Source organism: Balaenoptera ricei, chromosome 18 (assembly GCF_028023285.1).
Source record: "Balaenoptera ricei isolate mBalRic1 chromosome 18, mBalRic1.hap2, whole genome shotgun sequence".
Taxonomy (NCBI): domain Eukaryota; kingdom Metazoa; phylum Chordata; class Mammalia; order Artiodactyla; family Balaenopteridae; genus Balaenoptera; species Balaenoptera ricei.
The window spans coordinates 16,726,006-16,742,381 of record NC_082656.1 but is presented as its reverse complement, the minus strand read 5'-3'; the positions used below and the strand labels follow the sequence as shown (position 1 = coordinate 16,742,381).

Sequence of the window (16,376 nt, the reverse complement as noted above, 5' to 3'; positions counted from 1 at the left end):
AGTGCCATTAATGACTTTCTAATTCTTGTCATAAGCTACATCATACAAGGCAGAAGGTCCAGATGTAAACTGTCCATTGGTTCTGGTAAAACTTATACCCTCTGGCTAATATAAATAGTTCATGATCACAAAATATTAGCATAAAGCCAGGTGGGGCTCAGCTAGACTTTAAAGGATCAAGCTGAATGGCAAAGGCTGGTTTCTCATTTTGGGAACCACACCAACCATTTGGCTCTGATCAGTCTGATCTTTAGAAAAAATGTAGCTAAGGAATTAAATAAACACTTAGGGTTGAACACTTGTGAATTAAGGGACATGGAAGAAGCATATATACTGCAGAGAGTCAGCATTACAACACTAAAAAGGAAATATGCTAATCTGTAAATGTTTAAAAAGGGTTTTGGCGCTTATAGATTTTCAGGCTATGAACAACCAATATAAAAAGGCGATGCTACCAAACCACTAGCATATTACCTTGACTTTCCTATTTAATCTTCCCTCTTTACCAACAGCTGTTCTGTCATCTTAATAATTTGGCCTTAACATTGACAAGGCCAAATCATAATAATTTTTCAGTTCTAGTTGAATACTTGATAAATCCAGTTTAAAATGTCTATAAGGGAAGTACAATAATACCTTCTACAGGGGAAGGATCTGGTCCTGCTTTCTCAAAGTTTATTACCACTCCACTTTGTACTTTCTGCACCAAGGACTCCAGACACTGATTAAGCATTCTTGGAGAACATACAGAGTATGAACGGCCTGAAATAAAAAGAAAAAAGTTGCAAAAATTCCTACTTTTAACAAAAAAGAACCATAGTAGGGTTTTTGACAATACTGAATAACAAAAGTTCAATGATAAAGTCTGACTTTTTCATTATCTAATAGAAGAATAACAAAACAAAAATAGCTATCTTCAATCAATCAACAATTCCATTTTGTGAGAGTATGTAAATTTTTTTTGTAATTAAAGGTATGTGGAAAATAGAAATCTTTGTGTGAACAAACCACAATGAAAAAAATCATTATATATATACACAATGTATTACATGAAATGAGATTTTAAAATATATATAAATATAAAAAACTATCTCCAACTGTTTTCCAACACAATTTATCTTTATTACACATATACAACATCTGGTAACTAACCCCCAAAAATCTTACTCCTGCTTAACAAAAGTATTATCACTAAAGATTAATGCTAAGGACATAGATGATACTCAATAATTATTTAATTGATCTGCTGGCAGGTACTGCATATTTTAAGTGTTTGCACTTTAATATATAGATAGTAGCATGTGCTTTTCTGAATTTCATTTGGCTTACATACTTAGAAATTACCTATCTTAAGTGAATTTCCCTCTTGAATATTTTAACCTATAAAATTTTTAGTTCAGAAGCATTAAAATGCTAGTGATTAAGAAAAAATACCAGTGAAAAGACTTCTTAAACAGGGAGTTTTCAATAAATATATCTAGACCTGTGCTGTCCCATATTGCAGCCACTGGACACATATGGCTACTGAAAACTTGAAACACAGCTAGTCCAAATTGAGATGTACAGTAACTATAACATACACACCTGATTTTGTAGATGTAATATAAAGATAATGTAAAATATCTGAATAATTTTTAAGTACCAATTTCACGTTGAAATATTTTGTATATATTGATGTAAATAAATATTATATAAATTAATTTTACCTGTTTCTTTTTAGTTTTTTGGGTTTTTTTTTTTTTTTTTTTTTTGGCTGCGCCACTCGGCTTGTGGGATCTTAGTTCCCCAACCAGGGACTGAACCAAGTCCCTCGGCAGTGAAAGTGCAGAGTCCTAACCACTGGACCGCCAGGGAATTCCCTATCAGTTTCTTTTTAATGTGATACTATAAAATTTATAATTATATATATAACTTATATTCCTATTATCTGTACTGATCTAGACCAGTGCTGAAAACCATGACAACTAAAAATCTTTAATCAAACATCTTACAATGTTATTTGCAATAAGCTCAATATGGAAAAGTCCTATTCCTTAAGAAATTCAACCAATTATTACCAAACACGTTATATTATTATATTTGACATATCAAATTACTCATATCAATTTATACTCAACATGTGATTTGCTAAAGGCTACTCAGAAAAGAGAACATTAGGCAGTAGAGTGATTCAAATCCTCAGAATCAGCTTAGAATAACAAGTATCACATAACAAATGGCTTACCTGAATACAACGAGAGCCATACTTATAAAAATACCCACCAATTACTGAGTGTCTATGTACCTGGCACTATTCTAATCACTCTATTAATTTATCCAATCCTAGCAACAATTGTATTGGTTACTTTCTCCATTTTACAGATGAGAAAACTAAAGCATGGAGAGATTAACTAATTTATTCAAGTTAGTATAGTAGTGCAGCCAAGATTCAAACCCTTACAAGGTATTAGACACTTTCATCTGGATATACCTTCTTCCCTGAAAACCATGATGTTAATTTGAAATCAATATTTAAAATAGAAAGCCTATATGGAACCACACTTATTTGAAAGAATTGGCAAATTAAAATTTTTTTGAGTCAATTTAAACATGTACATAAAACAATACATAAAAAGGCTGATGGTCTTAACACAAGAAGTATTTAGAAGATTATATAAAGGTTCAATATCTTATTTCATGATATTTAAGCATATTCCCAAGATGTTAATAAAAAACAGAAGTTCTTAAGTATAAAATTGTGGCAATCCTCTCTACTCCCCTAACCTGTGTCATCAACTAATTGATTAGGAAAATATAAGTAAAGAAGTTATGATCTTAGCATGAAATAAAATTACTAACAAAGACATTTTATGAAAATTGGAGAAAAAATAAACTTGAGTCACTTAGAAAATAACAAAACTTCATTAATTCTTTTGAAAGTTAAAGCAAATTTTGCCATCTTTACAAAGTGAACCTATAACCTATGTCATGTTTCTCTTATTCTTTATGTCAAAACTCACCTCTTGGAATGTATAACACCTTGTATTGAAGGATAAAGTTTCTGGGATCACTAATAATATTTGTGAGAAAAGCACATACTTTCAAGTCAAGAAGCTAGCTCATTTGTGGTTAGAGGATCCCCCCAAAAAATCTAAACATAGTGAGTCTGAAGGCAGTAAAGTGAAACAAAGGAAAAAAAAAAAACTTTCCCCCAGAGTATACTAGATTAGCATTTTAGTAAAATGGATAAGAGACAAAAGGAACATTTCTAAGTTGGGCAACAGTCTTTATAGAGGTTAAGAAAGTTAAATTTATTTAATCTAGAAAAGTCTTACAATTTTTATAAAAAGCTTTTTATCCTCAATACTTCCACCAACATGTCTATTAGGCATTTTTAAAATTTGATATCATACCTGCGCCTCTCCCAAACCTGCTTCTCCTCTGAGTAACCATCTCAATACTTGGCATAGCCATTCACCTCCAATTGTTCAGGCCAACTGAATCATCTAGGAATCAGCCTTGATTGATTCCTTCTTCCCTCATTGCCCTCAGTCTCTCCTTTCCATCAGACCACCTCTCACCACCTCCAAACCTAACACTTTAGATCAAAGTACTATCATCTCTTCTAGTCTCCCTGCTTCCATTCTCACCACTTTACAGTATATTCTCATCCAGCAGCTGAAGTGATCTTTCAGAAACAGAAATCAGATGTCACCTCTATAAAAAGCCCTCCAATGACTTCTCATCACACTTGGAAAATAAAAAATATTTATTATGGCCTAAAAGGCTATTCAATACCTGGCCCTTGCCTACCTCTCTAAACAAACCTGTTACTCTCTACTTCTCCCTACATAAGCTCCAGCCATATCAGCCTTCCTGTTGCTCCCAAATACATGGGGCATGTTCCTTCTCTTATTATTTCCTCTACCTAGATCTTCGTATGGCTTACTCCATTATTCAGATTTCTGTTCAAATGCTAACTAGACTTACTGTGGTGACCATTTCACAATGTATACAACTATCAAATCATTATGTTGTATACCTGGAACTAAAATATCTAAAAAATACAGAGGGTTGATGAACATGCTGTAACAATAATTTTAGAGAGATTAATATTTTTAAGATACAACCAGGGCTGATTTAATCCCTATTCAAACAACTGACTTTAACATCAAGGTTAGAGATATGCAAATGTAATTTATAAATAATTGTTGTTTTATTTACTCCTTCAGACAAAGAGTATAATAATCTCCAAGGACATGCAGTATTTTAAATTGATTCAAACTGGGGTAAGCATATCCTTTAGGTTTATGATTAAGAAAAAGTCACCTCCTCAAAAGACTTCCCAGGAATACTCATTCTCTGCCTCATTACCCTCTGCACCCTCACCCTATTTTTTTTTCTTGATAGTAAGGAGAACTCTCTGAAATATTATTTATTCATTTTACATGATTTCATCTGTCACACAGTCCAAAAATGTAAGCTTTCTGTCTATCGTTCCTGCTGTATTCCCAGAACCAAAAACAGTTATTTGGCATAGAGTATTCATTAATTACCTGATAATAAAAGAAAAATGCTTACAATGACAATTATATAATTTTTAAAGTATACATTAAAAATATAACAAAATATTAATTATTTTTGCAACACAGGCAAATTTCTTTCCAATTTTTCCTTAATGAACATGAATTGTTCTATAATGGAAAAAATAAATGTACACACACTACTCTTATCATCAAGTTTAAAAATGCACAGAATTGTTAGCAGTGATTACATATTTGGATAGTACAACACCAGTGGATGTTAGCTTTTCTGTTATTTCTACTTTTCTGGTGTTTTATCCTCAAAACTTTTTTTAGTCACCATTCTTTGAAAATAAAGAAGAAAACATACTATTCATATAATACGGAAAGGTGAGTGACATTTGAGCAGTTTCCCATTATTGCTAGCAGGAGCATGAAGAGAGGTAAATAAACCACTACATCAGAAGAGGTTCAGGATGTATATCTGGGGAAAGCTCCCTAATTCCTTGACCAACTAAGTTTTCTGGGTCACTGAAAGATATTACCAACGGTGATTTCGGAATCTTCTTCTAACTTATCTTCTTCACATACCTATCTATATGGGATACCCTTTTTGTCTGTGAAATTTGCAGATCTCCAAAATCCACAGAATTTTAGAAGAAAGGCACCTAAAATATTAATTAGATTTTATATTTTCCTTTAACTTACATAGCTGGCTATGATAGACTCTCAATAGAGCACTGACAGTGTATGGAGACTATATCACAGCCCCTGACACTGATGAAAAATAGTGGTATGCCAGACCTGGACATTTTAGTATCAAATTCCCTAAGCAAGAACTAAAATGCACCATGAAAGCAAGAATACCATGCCTGTCATATTCACTATGGAAGTCCTAAAGCATGGAACAGTGCTTGGTACACAGTAGGCACTCAATACATATCCATATGAATTTAAGCCACCTGTTAACCAATTCCACATTATAAAAGTTCTGAGCCTCTTACATATTCTGTTTCAAGCATTTCACTAATGTTCACTGAGCACAGTGACCACCCGGACTTACTGGCTGAGAGTTCACTACCTGTTTCCTCTAACCTATCCAGCTTCCTCTTTGCCTCTGGGGAAAACTGTACTTAACCAGGCGTTAATCATTACATGGATAATGAGATGATTCTCAAAACATTTTTTCAGAGAAAATAATTCTACGGCATTTGTAAATCATTAGCAATCTTTGTAGGTAAGAAAATAAGTTTAACAACTTCAAATACCAGCATTTTCTATATGGTTAGGAAAAAAATATCATGCATTATCAGACCCAATAGTATTCACATCCTATTCAAATCGAATCAAAGACCTTCATCAATGTAGTTTTAAAACCATCTATGTCTACTAACTTCTAATATTAATTTGTTGAACAAAAACAAACATGGAGATTTTGAAATGCACATTTTAAAACATTCAGATAAACTCTGCTTAAGTCACTGAATTACTGCCAGCAAAGAACTTACCGCCTGTCACTTCACACATTGGTGTGATTGCAGAGTCATCTAAAGGCACACCTGTCAACTGTTCTGATTCTACTGACATCGTGCCAGGCAACCGCAACACTAATGCAAAGAGTCTCTGATCCCAACGAAAAGGTTCCTTGGTCAATTCGCTTCCAGGCAAAGGAGAATTAAGAGGTAAATGGAGCTGAAAGTAAGGGGAAATAAAAAACAATAAGATTTCCAACACTATTTCTCCCAAAAAGGCTACATTAATGACACATATTAAAACTACATCATGAGTCATGAGTCTCCTATCATTCAAAAAAAACAAGCTCAAAAACAAAAGCTTATTTATTTATATATATATATATATATATATATATATATATATAAAATAGCATATAAGATATTATTACTTCACTTTTCTTAAGCTTTACTCAAAGAAGACCTCAACTGAAAAATATCTATTTCTGTAATGCTTTTCAGATTTCAACATAACTCACCACCAGGTGCTGGACTGCTTCTAAATAAATCATTTCATTTAATCATTAAATCAACCCCATGATAAATATCTTAGGGTTCCTATTTTCTAGATTTAAAAAAAAATGGGCCTCAGAGACAATAAATGATTTGGCCTCCCAGGTCCAATTCAGTATTTTTTCTTTTTCTTTTTTTTTTAATTAATTAATTTATGTATTTTTTTGTATAAATTTATTTATTTATTTATTTTTGGCTGCTTTGGGTCTTCATTGCTGTTTGTGGGCTTTCTCTAGTTGTGTCGAGCGGGGGCTACTCTTTGTTGCGGTGCACCGTCTTCTCATTGCAGTGGCTTCTCCTGTTGCGGAGCACAGGCTCTAGGAGCACAGGCTTCAGTAGTTGTGGTTCACAGGCTCTAGAGCACAGGCTTAGTAGTTGTGGCGTGCGGGCTTAGTTGCTCCGCGGCATGTGGGACCTTCCCAAACCAGGGATCGAACCCGTGTCCCCTGCACTGGCAGGCGGATTCTCAACCACTGCGCCACCAGGGAAGTCCCGCAAGTCAGTATTTTTTTTCTACCACACCACAGTAGCCTCAAACACCTCCACAGTTAATGATTTAAATATGCTTCATTTCATACAAAACATATCTTCCCAAAGCATTTGCTTAAAAGTAAATTTTATCACTCTAGTTACATATTAAATGTATTAAAGGTAATGATTCTTACTACATCTGAGTAAAGGTAGAGGGTTTGGGGGTTTCTTCCATGTGTTTTTTAATCTATGTCTCTCCCCATGCCCCTAGGACCTGCCCAATCAGAATCCAAGATTCTTAAGAATTTATAAACACTTTAAAGTGATTCTAATGGGTACCTCTGAACCAACAGTTACAAGGTACCAACAGATCCACACATCAGTCTTAGTGTAAGTAAATGGGGACAACCAAACAATATGGGCCTCATAATGTGAAGTACATAACATTGAAAAAAAGGAAGGAAAGAAAAAGGGAAGGAATGGTTGAATCTGAATCTAACCAAGCCTTCAGTTCTAACCACCAGTTTACAGGGACAACTGAGGATACAGGATCAAGTTATCCACCACCATAGGGAGCAATCAGTCAAATCCAGAATGTTACAGGACAGATGACTTGGTTTCTCCAATGAATCAATGGCACGAAAAAGCAAAGAGTGGGAGTGGGGAGGGCTGGTGGAACTGTTAGAGAATAAGAGACAAAACAATCAAGAGCAAAGATTTTTAAGACAATCGGGAAAATTTGAAATACGTGTTACTGGTATAGTGCTTAGGAAAACAAAAGTCTTTATCACTTATAAAATTCTTAAAAAAAGAAATGAAACCCAGGATCAGCATACTCAGGGATTGATTTATACAAATACTGGAGTTTTCTTTAAAATACAGAACACATTTCAAAATTATCACTCCTCTGTATACCTGAAACTAACATAACACTGTAAATCAACTATACTCTAATAAAAATTTTTTTAATAAATAAAATAAAATTATCACTTCCAAATTAATTGCCAGAGTTTATACTACTTTTGTCAAAAACAAGACATAATTGTATTGCTTACAGCCTTTCTATTTCTCACCTTGAAGATTTCTGAACTTGATAAATTAGGGATTGAAGTCATTCTACACTGACTTAAGAACTCAAGTTTCTTCAATGACTTACATCAAACCATTAAAAAAAAAAATCAGATTCAATTCTAAGAAGAGAGTTCCTAGCAAAGCTCTGCTAAAGTGGCACCTCTCTCCAAAAGACTCATGTCAAGAGAATCTGCTGCAAGATTCCTATATCAGGATCAGCCAAGATTTCGTGCCCATGGCCAAGAGTCATGAGCTTTTCTCCTGGCACTGATCCTACTTTTAAGGCAGAAGTCAGAGGCAATAATAAGGAAGGACCCTTAAATTAAGAAATCTGGGCCAGGATGTTCCCTGAGGAAGGTTTTCTAACCTCAAAGGTTCTGTGACACTTGCAAAACAGCTTGGGAACTCCAAGCCCTTGCGGCTATCACCACACCCTGCCAGAAGATAAATATCGAAGCACCAATGGCACTGGAGGAAGAAGATTTCAACTGTTAATGCAGTAGCTCTGGAAAGTAATGGATACGTGGACCTGTCTCAAGAATCCAGTGGATAACAGCACTGCAGAGGCCTCATGTATACATAACTAGTGGATAGGACAACAATAGACCCCAAATCATGTACACAGACACACACAACTTATCAAGTAATGCTCACACACACACACACACACACACACACCCCTAATCAGATAATGATGAGCATTATCTTTTTACTGGCTGCACAATGCTAGGTCTAGAATGTACTTCAAGTAAAACAAAAAGCCAAGGGTCACAAGCATATTTTACACATAGCAATATCAATTTTATAAACTTGTCAAATTTTTATTCATTTTTCTATTTCTTATTATTTCCGCCTTCCATATCACTACCACCCTCCCTCATCACCAAAGAGGCAGGAAAAACTCCTCTATAGCTGAAATGCGCTAGTAAAATAGGAAGGAGTGATGGCAAGAAAACAGGGACAGGAAAAAGATAAAAAACCTTAGTGAAAAAATGTTCTCAGAAAAAAAAAAAAAAAAAAATGTTCTCAGGAGGGTTGAATTACTCCAAACCTAAAGTCTACAGTTGAAATTCTAGCTATGTCTTATAATCACCAAGGGAGGTCTTTCTGAATATGTAGACTTTGAAAATCAAGGCAAATAGCACATAAATCAAGTAGAAAAATATAAAATTAACCACTAGAAAAATGTGCAATAAATATGAATAGATAATTCCCAAAATTAAAAATGGGCAACAAAAAAAAATAATAATACCCAAGAAAACTCATATAGCCTATAAATATGTAGAAAGACGCTCAAATACACTAATCATCAGGTAATACAAATTAAGGCAAGATGCAAAATGATACATAGAGAAGAGCATCTATATGCACTATTAAACAATTACTTAGTGTAGTTTTATGTGTATAATATACGCAAATAGGAAAAGTAAAAAAACATGAACTGGAAAGCTACACACCAAATTCATGATAATTGTTGCTGCTCGGATGGGAAGAGGGAGGGAAATAACACTGAGTAAGGGAAGAAAAGATACTGCACTTAACTCTCTGCAATGTTCTCTTCCATTCACTAAATTTTTAAAAATCCTCAACAAAAAATAAATTAAAATGAGCAAATACGGCAGAAATTTTTGTATCACTTACTCTCATCCAGAATATTAGAATATATTAATATGCAAAAAACACAGTAAATGATCCATTCAAGCAGTTATCTATACCTCTTTTATAATAGTGTTATTATTTTATAACAAAATTAAACACAAGAAAACTTCATACACATCTCAACTCAATAAAAGGTAGATTAGATATAATCACTAGCCCCAAAGCTCAGACATTTATAAGGACATTAACACAGAGTTCTGCTTATACTTCACTGGCTATTAAAATATACTGTAAGACAGCAGAATATTTCTTGAAAATTATGTTTGCTTTCTCTCATCATTTTTTATGCCCCTACCAAATATGAGGCATTTAGGATTCGGAGGACTTAAAGATGCTTGATAAAATATGGTCCCACTACTCCCAAGGTTTCTGGGGACAGGGATCATGTTCCTAAAGGAACTGGTTTAGAGATGTGTTTAAGGAGAAGCTGACAAACAGAAAGAAGAAGATAGAAAATCACAGTACTGGCTGTCAAGACATTTATTAGGATTTTTATTTCTGAACACCTGACAGGAAAATAGTTTTATAAAAGCTGCTTTCTGAGACTTAATTGCAGGAAACTTTAATAAGAGAGTACTCAAATTTAAATGTCTGATGATGCAAAGAAAACTGTCATTAGCAACAACAATTATACTGTAGTAACTATTATACGGCAGACACTGTTCTAAACCATATATATGTGTGTGTGTGTGTGTATACACACACACACACACACACACACACGCTCATTTAATCTACAAAATAAACAAATGTGGCAGGCACTACACATTCCTATTTACAAATGATAAAAACTGAGGCACAGACAGCCTTGCCAGAAGGTACACAGTAAATGATGAGGAGACAGAATATAAACCCAGGTAGTCCGGTCCCTGATGCTGTGCTCTTAAACACTGCATTATGCTGCCTGTTATTGAAACCATAATCTGCATTTTAAAAAATCAAGTGTTGAGATATTAATGTAAAAAATAAACTAATTCTATTAAATGGAAAAAGAAAATTTTAATTATAAAAATAACTACTTTTAGAAAAAAATTTTAATCATCCATTTCTGAATCAATCTGGTGATTTTGAACCACTAATTACTAAATGTTATGAACATTTTAGATTATTTGTTTTTATAAAGCACAATCCTATGCTTTTCCCCCAGTTACTCTTTTGATGAAAAGAGGCACTTTTCTCCCTCTTGCTATTCACTTCCAGTTCTCAAGTACATGGGTAATAACAACAATAAAAATAAACAACAATAACTGCTAGCATAATGAGCACTCACTATGTATGTGTCAAGCAACATTCTAGGAGCTTTTCATATTTATAACATGTTTATAACAAACCAACGGGGTAGGTACTATTATTATCCCCATTTCAGAGACAAGTTGCAATGTAAGATTGTGTGTCAAGGGAGAATACAGACTCAAATAACCCCTGCTATATAATCAAGTTTAGAGCATCAAAGAAGGACTGCAAATTTTAAGAACTGGATAAATCATGTGTAATTCAATGATACAGTAACTTTCCCATAACCATGACATTATTGGTCTTTATTAGGGTCTTCATAAGATTATACTTTGCAAAGCTTCGGTCTAATGGACTAATAAGCACAGAAAACTTTATACTAACCAAGTTTTATTTTTACTTGAATACAATTGAGGTTTTCTATATTATTATTTTAAATGGTTAATTTTATTGATCTCACCATTCCAGATTTCTTATAATAATTACCTTAGTAGCTGACAGAAAAGGAAATATAACTTCAATTTAAATTGAGGAAGACTGCCCTACTTTTCCTTCTTTCCTTTGGATAACTATCTTACTGCCCTTTTTCACCTTTGAGTCTTTCCTGAATTTCTTATAAAAAAAAAAGAATACAATTTATTTCTCCATAGGTATGAAAAACAAAGGGCAGATTAGGAAGGTGATTGTCTATCATTAGGCATACTCAAACTTTATGTACTTATAATAGTGCAACTTCCCCTTAATTTGTTTCATATTTGTTTATGGTTCAGACCCTAATTATTTGTGATTTTGCTAAGGCTGGACTAAAGATCAACTTAAATTTTAATCAGTTATTCTGTGAGTGCCTACCACAAACATGGCATTATTTCAGGATTTAATAAGGACTCTAGGGCTTCCCTAGCGGTACCACGGTTAAGAATCTGCCTGCCAATGCAGGGGATACGGGTTCGAGCCCTGGTCCAGGAAGATCCCACATGCCACGGAGCAACTAAGCCCGTGCACCACAACTACTGAGCCTGCGCTCTAGAGCCCGTGAGCCACAACTGTTGAGCCCGCATGCCACAACTACTGAAGCCCGTGCTCCTAGAGCCCATGCTGCACAACAAGAGAAGCCACCGCAATGAGAAGCCCGTGAACAATGAGAAGCCCGTGCACCACAACGAAGAGTAGCCCCTGCTCGCCGCAACTAGAGAAAAGCCCACACGCAGCCACAAAGAGCCAAAGCAGCCAAAAATAAATGAATTAATAAATAAATAATTAAAAATAAATAAATAAATTAGGACTCTACCAAGCCAAATAAGTAAGATTTGGATAACGTTTTAGCTAGCTCACTTTAAGATAATCAATTATAAAACTTCAGATAACCAGGATTCTCATACGTTATTACTTGTTTCTTAAATTTGCAGGATGTAAAAAATAAATAAGTAAAAGTCAGCAAACAGTGAAAGAAGATAAAAGAAATTTCTTTCAAAAACATTTTTAATTCAGGACCCGAACGGATTTCTCCTGGCACACAACCTAACTCACTCCTGGATGATGATCACATCATGAGAGTCAGGTGACTGATCTGTACCAACTCTTAGGAGGTTTCCCCTCGCAGCTGGATATTCTGCCAACTGGTTCTATTACTGAAGTAACTCAAATTGTAAGTCCTTTAATAATTATACTTCCTACCTTAAGTTTTAATGACCTATTTCCCTGACTGCCTTTCCCTCTCCAGTTCGAGAGAAGGCAGGGAGAGGGATCTGACTCTTTTCTGTGTCCCCCCATAGTATTTGTCCCACTCCCACAGCCTAAGGAAAGGACTAGAGCAGTACAGTACGAGGAGCGGAATGAGGGCTGCAGAGCACAAGCACCGGTCAGTGTCCTGCCAACAGCATCTGTGCTGCCCCCAGCCCAAACCACACACAGATGCGGATGCAAACACACACACACAGGTCCCACTGTCGTATCTGCGGTGGGTCGCAGAACCAGCTAGTCCCATCTCCAAGAGCTGAAGTATTGTTCTTCCCCAATATGTGAAACCAGCTCATCTCTATGTCCCTTGTATGTACCCACACACAGAGGATATAAAGACACGAGCTGCAAAAATTTGCCCAACACCTACAGCAGGGGGTAGAGAAACAACCATTCCATATGGTGAAGCCATCAACAACTCCTGAATCGAGCTCCATGTATAATATTCACAATGAGAATTTACATACGGACATACTTCTACTGAGGCCACACAGAATACAACCTCATAAATTCTAGCCTTAGAATTTAGAGATACAAAGAGTGTGGTCATATATTCTTTCTTGCAAAAATTTTTTACCTCACACACCAAACCAAAACTTGTCTTTATAGTTTAATGCACTGGCCTAGTATCAATGAACTTGGCACAGTATCAAAGAAGTAATTAGGTCATTATTAATACAAAATTTTTAATTGTTATCATGTGGGGCATTTTTCTTAAATATTAAGAATGGGGATCACAAATCAAGCTATAACTCAGGAATTATTTAATGAAAGGCAACACAGCAGACACTGCAATTTCCTACCTTCAAGAACATGTAAATAATTATAATATGTTACGATATGTACAATAGTAAAAGCATGCATGAGGTACAGAGGAATAATTGATTATCTGGGGGATGGACCAGCAAAGGCTCTCCGAGGAAGTAGCATCTGAGTTAGTTTGAAGAATGAAAAGTTTACTGAGAATCTACAACCTTTTGCAGATTGCAGGGCATGCAGACTGAAGATCATGATCAAAAACATAAAAGGCAAGAAATAACAAATACTGGGATAAAAAGTAAAATTAAAATTCAGAATTGCTGGAGAGCAACATACAAAGGAGAGAAACTGAAGATTTTAGGAAAGCCTTTAAGAATGGGTAAGATTTTCCTATATATATAAAAAAAAATAGATAACTAATAAGGACCTACTGTATAGCACAGGGAACTCTTCTCAACTCTGTAATGACCTATATGGGAAAAGAATCTAAAAGAGTGGATATATGTGTATGTATAACTGATTCACTTTGCTGTACAGCAGAAACTAACACAACACTGTAAATCAACTATACTCCAATAAAATTAAAAAAAAAAAAGAACGGGTAAGATTTTAATATGGTGGAGAGAGAGGAATCATATTTAGCGGAAAGGAGCATGTGAGGAAATAAAGAGGAAGCATTCAGGAAATTAGTAGCCTATTTTGGGTCAAGTTTAGAGAAAATATAGGGGAATGATAAGGAATTCTTCTTCATCTGCTCATCATTTCCTAGTCTTTCCAACTCTACTAAAACAACTCCCACACTAAGTCATCAAAGATCTTTTTTTGGCCACGGTGGTAGATGACAGTGTGGTCAAAGTGTTCCAGGCTTGAGTCTTAACAGGCCTCAAAGCTTCACTGCCAGCCCGTTGGGAGCCAGTCGCCAGGTAAAGAAGCTTGAACTAGACCACTGCCTGATAAGAGATCTTATGGAGAGACAGAAGTCACAGGGACGAGAAGCAAGGTACCCAGGCAACAGTGGGCACCAAAGCCCCCAACATGTAAATAAGGCCATCTTGGATGTTCCAGCACCAGCTAAGCCCCCAGATGAATGAAGCCAACTCACAGAATCTTGAGAAATAATAAACTGTTGTTGCTTTAAGCCACTAAGATTTAGGATGATTTGTTACACAGAAATAGATAACCAAAGGAGTCATTAAACCTAGTGAAGATTTTTCAGATTTATCTTCCCAGCAGCACTGAAAACTATTTACCACTCTTTAGAAAGACACTCTTCCTTTGGCTTTCACCTTGAAATATTCTCATGGCTTCCCTCTGCTTCTTCGGCTGCTCCTCCGTCTTCCACCCCGACCCTCTCCTCAATCTCTAATACTAGCCATTACATGCTGCTGACGCTCAAGGCTCAGTATTAAGCCTTGGCCAGTTTATACTGTAAACCCTCAATCCACGTACTCACAGCTTCAGTTACTACCTATACTCAGATAATATCTTACAATTGGATACGTCCAGCCTACATCTTTCTTTTGAGCACCAAAATATTCTTCTGCCTACTTGCCATTTCCTCTTGGATGGCTCAAAGGTACTTCAAACTCAGTTTGCTCAAAACTGAACTCATGATTTTCCTTCACCCCAAATGGTACTCTCTCAAGATTCCCTAGCTCAATGAATGGCACCGCAATCTATCCAGTTTTGCAAGAAGCCGTCTCCCTCTTCCTTATACCCCCAAATGCAATATATGTCAGCAAATTTGGTTGATTTAACTTTCTAAATATCTCTTGAAACTGTTGCTTCTTTCTATCTCTTTTACTATCACCAACCTCTATGACCAAGCTATTGTCAGAACTAATGCAACAATGCCTAACTGGTCTTCCAACATCCACTTGTCTTTCATTCCTCCACCCCCTACCTCTAAATAAAACCCTTGGATGACTTCCTATTGCATTCATATTAATAACATTAATTGGCATGGCCTCAAAACCCCTTGTGTGGTCAAGCCCAAGCTTCTTTTCCATTTTGTACAATGATCCCTCTTTTTTTATGCTCCAAGTCACATTAGCCTTCTTCTAGTCCCTCAGTCTCAAAACATACTCCTTTTGGGAAAAGAGCCTTTGTACAGTGCCTCTACCTGGCATGATCATCCTTCCCACTTTTTGCGTAGTACATCCTCCTCACCTCTTCAAATCTTAGCTTTCAGTCACCTTCTTGTCTAGATCTAGTGTGCCCTTATTATAAGCTCTCACAATACACACTCCTCCCTTTTGTAGGATACATGATCATTGCAGTTTTACTTTTATCACATGATACTTTTATTAATGTTTGTCTTCTCAATTAGACCCAAGGGGACTGAGCTCCTGATTGTTTTATCATTTGATCCTCAGAGCACAGCAGTGTCTAGTTCATAGAAGAAACTCAATAAATATGGCTGAATGAATAAAACAGATGGATGGATAAATAAGGTAACTGGCTAAACTGTGAAAGGTCCTGAGAAATCTAGTGGATAATGGAAAACAATGAAACATTTTGAACAGTAGAATAATACACTCAAGTGGTGTGCTTTAGAATAATTATTGCCATGGAAAGACAGATTGAAGGAAACCAAGACAAGTTAAGGAGCTAATTAATATTTTAAGAAAAGCACCAAGGTGAACGATGGCAAAAGGAATAGGAATGAAAGCGAGAAACAAATTAATGAAAACAAAAAGCAAGGGACTAATACCAAAGACAATTATAGAGGAAAAAATATAGATTATGATATGCCCCCTAAGGCTCTGATGCCTTCTCTACCTCTACTATTGCAGTGATGATTTAACATGTTCAAATGATAACAAGTTACTGTAATACATGAAGCGTGACTTTTAAAAAAATGCAAAACTAAGTTCCAAAAGGACACACACACACACTCTAAAAAAGAGCACTTTTCTCA

The 16,376-nt window shown here is 35.5% G+C and overlaps 1 protein-coding gene across 3 annotated transcripts in view; it reads right to left on the bottom strand.

Annotated features, from left to right (window-relative positions):
- INTS6 (integrator complex subunit 6) overlaps window positions 1-16,376 on the bottom strand; it is a 109,756-nt gene that overhangs the window by 44,323 nt on the left and 49,057 nt on the right. For all 3 annotated transcript variants that reach the window (XR_009498632.1, XR_009498631.1, XM_059902495.1), the window contains exons 5-6: window positions 6,011-6,194; window positions 637-762 (exon numbers count right to left, since the gene is read on the bottom strand). Coding sequence is in view for 1 of the 3 variants with exons in the window: in XM_059902495.1 (XP_059758478.1) it covers window positions 637-762; window positions 6,011-6,194 (310 nt within the window). In the remaining 2 variants the exon portion in view is untranslated. The remainder of the gene's footprint in view (window positions 1-636; window positions 763-6,010; window positions 6,195-16,376) is intronic.